General features: G+C 37.0%; 1 protein-coding gene across 1 annotated transcript in view; it reads left to right on the top strand.

The window, feature by feature from the left end:
• Positions 1-10,475, top strand: part of LOC103505092 — a gene marked incomplete at its 3' end in the record, with an annotated part of 28,235 nt that overhangs the window by 3,227 nt on the left and 14,533 nt on the right. Inside the window, exons 3-4 of the mRNA XM_026820477.1 lie at positions 1,001-1,213; positions 1,768-1,892. Of these exons, the coding sequence (XP_026676278.1) occupies positions 1,001-1,213; positions 1,768-1,892 (338 nt within the window). The remainder of the gene's footprint in view (positions 1-1,000; positions 1,214-1,767; positions 1,893-10,475) is intronic.

Consider the following 10,475-nt stretch of genomic DNA (forward strand, 5'->3'; position numbering starts at 1 on the left):
TTGATTTGATTTTTCGATTTTACTTTCATGTAATGATTTAAAATCAAGACTAGAGCCCGTTCTCCCTTTATTCCCATTTGATTTTTCGATTTTACTTCATGTAATGATTAGACTAGAGCCCGTTCTCCCTTTATTCCTTTATTCCCAATATACAAATTAGGTAGGTACATAGGTATTCTTTAACCATGATCGAATAAACTACGGGCTAAAAAATTCCCGGAGGGACGGACAGATTTTTAAGCACCAAATCAATTTTGCATCTCGCACTTACCGTCGTATGTATGAAAGCCAAAGTTAAACTTTTTTTTTTAAAGAGGTTTGACAGAGGGAACTGTAACTGCTATGGTCTTATCGTCCCGAAATCGAAGAGAGAAGGAAGACAGGATAGGAAAAAGCCAGCCGTTCCGAGAACGAACATTATCCCATCAGGATAAAATCCGCCCCGGGCGGAATTTTTTGAAATCAACCCCAATCAGATTGCTTGATCCGAAGTTAATCCAAATACGCTCACTTGTGGCCTCGGCCATCAATGATCTACTAGTGTGGTTGCTTGTCCAAAGATAGTCTATTCGAAGACGAAAAATGTTGCCAATTTCATGTCATTTCTTGAAATAACTGGCTAGATTTCATGAAATTTGGCAAGATTTTCATTTCAAGTAAACTAAAGTTTATCTTTAGACTTCATACATACGACGGTTAGAATATTATACATTTTTTTTATCTTTTATTATAAGAACAAGATCCATTCACATTTCATAGTTCACACACTGATCGCTCTATCTCGAGAACCACAACACCTAGAAAGCTGAAATTTGGTAAGCATATTCCTTTTATGGTCTAGGTGTGCAATAAGAAAGGATTTTGCGAAAATCTAAACCGATCCTGAGATATCAATTTTTGATCGCAAAAGAAAAAAAAAATAAAAATAAAAGATAAAAAGTTATAGGTACGTTATTATTTTCCCTTTTGATGAATAAATATATTGCGTTTTGGATTCCAGCTGATGGAGTCAGACAAGATTGTAAATAAGAATCAACGTCGCATGTTTCTATCCGCTTGTGTCAAGTGTGATTGGATGAGAGAAGAACATCTGAGTAGAGACATGTTCTCAGCATTGTCAACATTCCTACTCCAACAATGTAGCATGACTATATTGTATTCACCGGCTCATAGAGATACTCTACTGTGTAACACATTGGATGTGTGCTTGAAAGTAAGTAGGGAAATCTTCATAATTATCGAAAATTTATTGATGGGTGTGTTTGTGTGGTGGGTGTGGGTGTCAGAACTCGTCAGAGATATGCTACACCAGTGGCTACATCATCTCCATCAAATTATTTTCTAGATCTCACTGAATCTACTTTTAGCAGTCCAAGTTCAGCCCCCTCTAGTACAAATTTCCTAGAACCGGGCCTGAACATAGGTACCTAGCTTCAAGTTCAACAGACACTAGTCAGACTCAACGCCTCCCTATTATCAATATTAACACAGTCACTAGCATTAGGCACGTGCCAATACCTAACATTAACAATCAGGTCTCATCAAATAATAACAAATGTAATGTATTCCATTTGAATATCCACTCAATCCTAATAAGATAAATTTTATTGAAGCCTTGTTTATGAGTAATGATCTGAACCCTCTTGAAAGCAACTACAACTTCATCAAAACCCTACGTTTAACTCTTGATAAAGGCCGCTGCCTGCTAAGGTGTCGGAAGGACTAACCTTAACCCTAATTCACTGAACTTTTTCCTTATTGTTTCAGTGTCTAACTGCTGAGGATTATTATAACAAACCCCTGCTTATGATGATTCCAAAGTGTCTTGTATTCTTACCTCTCTTCTCTCATTCTCTACGGAACGTTTCTTTAGTCTGCTTTATATTGGACAGGTATGCAATGTAGTTATACACAACATACTTATGGGGGGTAATACTGCTCGCTTCCATGGTACCTATCCTTAATCCTTAAGTGCCTCCTGGGTGGTTCCAAATGAGCAGTGTGACATGCAAGATGCATCCCAAAGTGAAATTCTCCGATGGTAAAATAGTCCCCCATTCGGATCTCCGGGTGGGGACTGCCTTGGGTTCTAACATCTTAACTGGCTCCGTTGCTTTTGCCTCTTTCTTCTTCCGTATTTTAAAGATGAAATCTACAACCAAGACTTTGTGTTGTGCTGCCACTGATTCACTTGCTATAATTTTTATACAGGGTGTTGCATTAATCGATGTCAACCCGAAAATGGCGAATACTACAGGTCAAGGGCTACAAAAAGTTCCCCCCCTTTTTCGAAATTCCCACATTTTTTTTTTTTTTTTAGGTACCCCAACCTTGCTCCAAATATTTGACCATGGTACAAAAAGTGTTAAAACCAATTTCATTTTCAAATGTTAAGATCCGTTCACACTATGACTGTTTACCTTACCAAGCGGCACTACAGCCCGGGGTGGGCCTTGGCCTCCTCCACATCGTCCTATCTTTTTGCCTTGGAGCACCAGCGGGTTACTTTCATGGTTTGGAGATCATTGCAGACATTGTCCAGCCATCTCATCTTCGGCCTTCCTCTTTTCTTCTTGGGTTGTAAACTTTTGCGTTTAGCACTTTCTTAGGCATTTGGGAGTCGTCCATCCGTAAGATATGTCCATACCATTGAATTATGCGCGCCTTGATAAATCGGACAATGTCTTGGTTTTCTAGGATGTCGTTGATTTCTGCGTTGTACATATCTGATTCTCCATTCGTTGTTCACACACACTCCGCCGTATACTCTTCTTTCAAATCTTCCTAGTCGTTCCTTGTCAGCTTCGGTCAGTTAAGTAATTTGTTCTTCAGTAAACCGAGATTAGCGTAGTATGCCTTGAATCCGGATTGTATTCGCTCTTTGATGGATACTGAGCATTGTGCATTAGAATCAATCACGTTTCCAAGGTATTTGAAGGATGTGACTCCCTCGATGGTTCAATCTCCAGTTCTACTGTCTTATATGTTTGTCTGCTGATACGACCATATATTGTGTTTTGTTGTCATTGATTATGAGTCCGATTTGATTTTTTGATTTTACTTTCATGTAATGATTTAAAATCAAGACTAGAGCTCGTTCTCCCTTTATTCCCAATATAATGTTTAAGCTAACGATAGTTGAATGGCTGAGAGGCAGAGCGGACTAAGTTAAAAAGAAAGCGTTTTGAGATAAATGGAGTTGAAGTTTAGGACTAGTCAAGGTTTAGGACCAGTCAAAGTTTAGGACTATTCAAAGTTTAGGACTAGTCAAAGTTTAATTAGAGATAGCCATTTTGTTTTTGCTCTCATTTCAATACAACACTAAAGTGAAGTTCGCTTCTTCTTTCTTCTTCTTGTCACGCTGTCTCCAAATGAAGGTTTGCGATCATTCTGGCAGTTTCTTCTCTTGATCTCAATTTTCTGAATATTTCCAATGATGAAAGTCCGGTCCAACGCTTTATGTCCGTCATCCACATGTTTCTTGGTTTCCCAGCAGATCTCTTTCCTTGTATTTTTCCTTGGATGATGCGCTGCAAGATATCGTATTTCTCTCCTGTGTTGGCCTAGATATTGAATTTTGCGTTTCTTGATGGTTAGTAGGAGTTCCTTTCCTTTCTTCATTCTATTCAACACTTCGACATTGGTTATTTTCTGTCTCCAGTGCCCTAAATCACCAAAGTATGGAAAAGTATTTACAATTCCATATTTCGATATGATTCGTCCAAATTCAAAATTCTGCTTTTCCATTGGCTATTACACTTGTAAGATACTTTTCCATACTTTGGTGATTTAGGGCACAGGATATTTTGAGCATGCGTCGGTACAAGTGCATTTCAAATGCTTCAATTCTTTTTTCTAAAGCTGGATTCATCGTCCAGCTTTCGCACCCATAGAGTAAAATGGAAAAAATGTAGCATCTTATCATTCTTGTTTTTAGGTCTAGGCTTAGGTCTTGTCTTATGAAGAAGTTTTTCATGTTGCCGAATGCTGTTCTACCTTGCTCGATTCGTGATTTAATTTCAGTTACAGATGTTCCATTTTTGCCAACATGTGTGCCTAGATATTTAAAGATTTCAACTTGCTCTATTGAGGATTCATTCATCTTAATGCTAATCCTTAAGGTTTTTTTTTTTTTTTTTTTTTTTTTTTTTTTTTTTTTAGAAAGTCATGACTTTGTGAATTGTGAAGTTCGCGACCAATATATAAAGTAAATCTTTTCGCGCTCTTTCCAACGATATAGATAACTCAGAAAGTCGATTTTTAGTCCGTCCTTCCTTTATTATTACAATAGTAATAAAAAGGTATCTCTAAATTTGTCGAGACGACCTATGAACTCAAAGCGAGAAAGTTTTAGATAACACTTCAGTCGTTAATTTAAGACCGGTTTTAGCGTTACCTATGTAAAGCTACGCCGAGTAAGGCCAATAAATGGATGGGTGACTTAAACCTTATATTGGGAATAAAGGGAGAACGGGCTCTAGCATTGATTTTAAATCATTACATGAAAGTAAAATCAAAAAGTCAAATCAAGAATAATAATAAACTGAATATTAATTAAAATAGGTAGGTACATAAATACTGATTTTCTTTAACCAAGATCGAAAAATTCGCGGAGGGACGGGCCCCGCTTGTTGGACTTAGTCCGCTCTGCCTTTTACCCATTCAGTTTTAACTCGATAGTTTTGCATTTGGTTTGGATGTTTGAATACATATTTGATCTTTGTTCCGCTATAACGCACGTCCCAAGTTCAAATTTGAGGTCATAGAAGCGAGAGGGGTCCATTTCGGTCTGGAATTTTCAATAAAACAGTTAAAATAACATTTAAAATTTAAATGCATGTTGGTTTGGTTTACAGATGTTCCTGGATTCAATTGTTCAAAGCCTATGTCCTACCTTGCTGTCATTCATTAAAACTTATCGTGAAGATGAGTTTTCATTCTGAATGAGATAAATGCGATCCCATCCAAAAAAATACCACTTCGTGGCATAAAAAAGACCCCGGCAAGTCGTTCCTCCCAAAATAAATCAAGTGCCCACAAAAAATAAACAAAACTCCATCCCACCCAAAAAAAGTATAGAAATCCAATTTTGTACCCCGCCTTTTATTCTCTTCATAATTTGTGTGCTCCTCTTTCACGTAGTACCTACCTACCTTTCTTTCCCCTCATTGCACTCCTCTTTCCTCTAATATTACTTCTGCTTCACTGCATTGGCGGCGTGCAATGTATTAAAAGCAATGTATTAAAAAACAGGCAAAAATTTAGGACAGTTCCATAATGAGGTAAAAACCAAACTTGAGAAGAGTCAATATCGTGATAAAAAATATTTTGACAAAGGTACAAATCTCCTCTTTCCTCTAATATTACTTCTGCTTCACTGCATTGGCGGCGTGCAATGTATTAAAAGCAATGTATTAAAAAACAGGCAAAAATCATGATGTATTTCACTCGGAAATGATCAGAACTTAGCAAAACTTATCCAATGGTGTTATTATTTAATTTTTCACTCGGAAATGATCGGAACTTACCAAAACTTACCCAATGATGTTATTATGGTATTTTTCACTCGGAAATGATCGGAACTTACCAAAACTTACCCAATGCTGTTATTATGGTATTTTTCACTCAGAAATGTTCGGAACTTACCAAAACTTACCCAATGCTGTTATTATGGTATTTTTCATCGGAAATGTATCAACTCGCGTGAATTATTCTTGAAGTCCTTCAAAGGTCTGGAGCTGCTGTAAGCCCATGGGGGAAATCCGGTTCGGACCCACCCATTTAATCGCCATACCTTTGAACGAATAGATTATTATTTACTCATTTAACAGCTGACTTGTGTTATTTACAAAACTTAGCTAGCTGTTGGTAATTGGGCTGAACTTGATTCCTTGATTGATAAATCGGCACAAATTATAAACATATATCAAAACTACATACTCCAAGCAATAAAGCAATTCATGAGCGTCAAGTGTGATGGACTGAAATAAATATCAACTCGCGTGAATTATTCTTGAAGTCCTTCAAAGGTCTGGAGCTGCTGTAAGCCCAAGGGGGAAATCCGGCTCGGACCCACCCATTTAATCGCCATACCTTTGAACGAATAGATTATTATTTACTCATTTAACAGCTGACTTGTGTTATTTACAAAACTAGAACTTAATGATGGCAGCTCTGAGAGTGGAGAAAGTTTTCATTCAGTTGAGAATACTCCTCAGAAAGTTGAACTACATGATCATAATTACCTAAAAAGAACTAGAGCAGGTAGAGTGGAAAGAGTGGTGGTGAAACCAGCCCGATTCAAATGTTAAAAAGCTAAAGAAAAAAAAATAGTTTAAAAAAAAATGTTTAAAAAAAATAGTTAAAAAAAAAAATAATATAAAAAGGAAAAAAAAAACAGTGAGGAGGGGAAAAAAGATAGGGAACAATTAGGAACATTTTGAGCTATAAGAGCCTATTAGTAATTTCTGTTTGTGTTTTATTTTGTGAGCTATAATTTGTGTTTTAAAAATAAGGAACATTTTGTGAGCTATAAGAGCCTATTATGACTTTGAGTTTATTTTGTGAGCTATAAGAGCCAATAATAATAAAAATCCAAGCTATAAGAGCTGTTAAAGTACTGTGTCGTTATACAAGCAGTCTTACCCCCGTATGTATGAAATCTTAAGATAAACTTAAGTTTAACTTGAAATGAAAATCTTGCCAAATTTCATGAAATCTAGCCAGTGTATTAAGTGCTATAAAAGACAAAAGAAAAGTCTAGCTATAAGAGCTGTAAAGGTACTTTGTGTGACATATGTAAATGATGTTCTTTACGGTGTAGTCTGCCAGACCTTTGTAAAAGGGGGGGATGTCGTACAGTAACATCTGGCAACAATATTGCAATTGCATAACATATTGTTTCTTTTGTCATCAATACATTTGTTTTCATGAATTTTTAGAACAGTTTCATTTCTTGGTCTGAAAGTGCTATAAAAGACAAAAGAAAAGTCTAGCTATAAGAGCTGTAAAGGTACTTTGTGTGACATATGTAAATGATGTTCTTTATGGTGTAATCTGCCAGACCTTTGTAAAAGGGGGGGATGTCGTACAGTAACATCTGGCAACACTGTGGAGTTGTTGAGGTTAGTTGAAAATCTAACTAGAGAGCACATTGTGACTTTTGGAACCTGACTGTAAAATGTTAAGACGTCTTCTTTGTAATAATTGTGTTAAATGTTAATAAAGAATAAACGTGATTTGTGTAATTGAAATAAAGCTAAAGAAAGGATTGTTTTAATTTCCCCCTCACGACAGAGACCCTATAGGAACGGTCAGTATGGTTAGGATAGGTCATAATCTTAGAATCCTTCATAATCTTCATATAAAGAAGAAAAACAAGCTGGGTCCGTCCCTCCGGGAATTTTTTAGCCTGTAGTTTATTCGATCGTGATTAAAGAAAATCAGTACCTATGGACCTACCTAATTTGTTTAATATTCAGTTTATTATTATTTTCGATTTGATTTTTCGATTTTACTTTCATGTAATGATTTAAAATCAAGACTAGAGCCCGTTCTCCCTTTATTCCCAATATAAGGCTTAAGTCACCCATCCATTTATTGGCCTTGCTCGGCGTAGCTTAACATAGGTGACGCTAAAACCGGTCTTAAATGATCGACTGAAGTGTTATCTAAAACTTTCTCGCTTTGAGTTCATAGGTCGTGAAAATCATTAAATCATCTACAATCTCCTTCGAACAAAGAATTTACCTACCTATGTATATTTATTAGATATTATGTATATTGTTTCAATAATAAAAGTAATTGATCTTGAAGTTAATATATAAGAATTAAAAGGGTGATTTTTAACATTTTTGATAAGTCTTCCTCTTGATTAATTAAATTGGAAGAGCGGAATTCACAAATAATTCCGCCATTAAATATACGATGGGCGAGGGTATCCCCCTTAAATAGATCGAATAGGTACCTATCTACGCATTTTGTTATCACTATTTTTCAATATCAGCATTCAGCATAGGTACTTATACCTATTTTCAAATTTAGATATTTTCATTCCATTTTTTTTATCATGCAAATATTCAAGTAGTTACTTCTTCGTACATGTACATTTTTTTTAAGGGGTTTGACAGAGGGAACTGTAACTGCTAACCCCTTTTAGTACATGCCCACCTCTGAATATCATCTTCCAATAACTTCTGAATCAAAAAATTGTAGAATGAGGAAAAAATCATTTAATATAATTATTATAACTTCCTGATCAGGGCAGGTATCAGGGAACCAATTCATACAAACCTTTTTCCAACCGGAACCAACTAATACGTTTTTTCCCAGTTGGGAACCAACTCGTACTCAGCCCTTTTTGAGATAACCAAATTATTATTCTGTCTAAATCATTTTGAATCTTGCTATTGGCTTCGTATAAATCTTCACTAATGCAATATAACAAAGTATCATCAGCGTGTTGTAAAATATTGGTTTTTAATCCAATATCATGTATATCTTTTACATACAGATTAAAAAGGATAGGTGAAATTATGGCTCCTTGTATTTGCCGACCAGAGACCATCTCTTCTCTAACAGGGATTTCTTTAAAGAAACCTGAGACTTCAACCTAATGGAGGAGTTGCAAATTCAATCGAGAAGAATAATATGAATAATATGATCTCCACATACCAAACATCCCTGCTCAAAGTTCCACTTTATGTAAACACTACCTACGTAGGTACCTGCCTATGTAGGTACCTATGTAGGTACCTACCTATATAATAATAATAGTGCTTATTTATACTGCTCGCATAGGACTGATAAGTCCCTTTACTCCAGCAAGGAGCGCGGTAGCGCTCCGCCCCGCCAAGTCAAGAAAGTTTGACCGCGCTACTAGAGATATTATACGCGACAGAGAAAGTTGCCATCCGTTTCCGAAGTTTTCAATATTTTAGGGGGAGGGAAATTTTCGAGGGAGAAGAGGGAATTTTTGAGAGAGGGAGGAAGTGATGTCCTCATCAATCAAAAAAACTTTCCCTTTTTCTTGATGCTGAGGGACGAAAAAAGGGAAATTTTCTCCTTGAATGGTGAAACATCTTGCTGGAGTACCGGAGGTACATAGTGGGAAGGGACACACTTGATGGGAAAGAGGGGAGGGAGACCGAAAGGGAGAGAGGAGAGGGGGGAGTGTAAAAAAAAAGTTTGATAGAGAGAACTGTAACATCTAAGGTCTTATCGTCCCGAAATCGAAGAGAGAAGGAGGAATGGATAAATTGACAGAAGAAAGCCAAATTTTCCGAGAACGAATCTTATCTGTTCAGGATAAAATTCGCCCCGAGCAGGAAACGATCCCGCGACCTAGCGTTTACAAAGCAGACGCGCTACTCTTCAAGTTGAATAGGCTGACTATTTCAGAGTTTAGTGCAGGGTGGGATAGTATCAACCAGCAAGAGTGGCCTGGCCGGGGAAAACCCATTTCTTTTAACTAATGTTCAACAATATTAACCTGCAAAAATGTCCCCCTATAAAATGTTTGATTACCTATTGTAGCTATTATTAATCATTAACAAATTTCTCAGCAAAACATAAGAGAAAATAAGGGGGGGGGGATTTCTCAGCAGAAAATGAGAGAAAGTAAAGGGGTGGGGGGGGAGGGGCATATGTGGACATAAGAAGTAAAGTATGGACAGTGGACATAAGAAGTAAAGTATGGATAGTGGACATAGGAAGTAAAGTATGGACAGTGGACATAAGAAGTAAAGTATGGATAGTGGACAGTGGAAGTAAAGTATGGACAGTGGACATAAGAAGTAAAGTATGGACAGTGGACATAAGAAGTAAAGTATGGACAGTGGACATAAGAAGTAAGTTTCTTGATGCTGAGGGACGAAAAGAGGGAAATTTTCTCCTTGGTGAAACATCTTGCTGGAGTACCGGAGGTATATAATATATGTAGTGGGAAGGGACACACTTGATGGGAAAGAGGGGAGGGAGACCGAAAGGGAGAGAGGAGAGGGGGGGGAGTGTAAAAAGAAGGTTTGATAGAGGGAACTGTAACATCTAAGGTCTTATCGTCCCGAAATCGAAGAGAGAAGGAGGAATGGATAGATTGACAGAAGAAAGCCAAATTTTCCGAGAACGAATCTTATCTGTTTAGTATAAAATTCGCCCCGAGCAGGAAACGATCCCGCGACCTAGCGTTTACAAAGCAGACGCGCTACTCTTCAAGTTGAATAGGTTGACTATTTCAGAGTTTAGTGTAGGGTGGGATAGTAACAACCAGCAAGAGTGGTCTGGCCGGGGAAAACCCATTTCTCTTAACTAATGTTCAACAATATTAACCTGCAAAAAAAATACTCCCCCTATAAAATGTTTGATTACCTATTGTAGCTATTATTAATCATTAACAAATTTCTCAGCAAAACATAAGAGAAAATAAGGGGGGGGGGATTTCTCAGCAGAAAATGAGCGAAAGTAAAGGGGTGGGGGGG

This window comes from Diaphorina citri, unplaced genomic scaffold, assembly GCF_000475195.1.
Source record: "Diaphorina citri unplaced genomic scaffold, Diaci psyllid genome assembly version 1.1 scaffold149, whole genome shotgun sequence".
NCBI lineage: Eukaryota > Metazoa > Arthropoda > Insecta > Hemiptera > Psyllidae > Diaphorina > Diaphorina citri.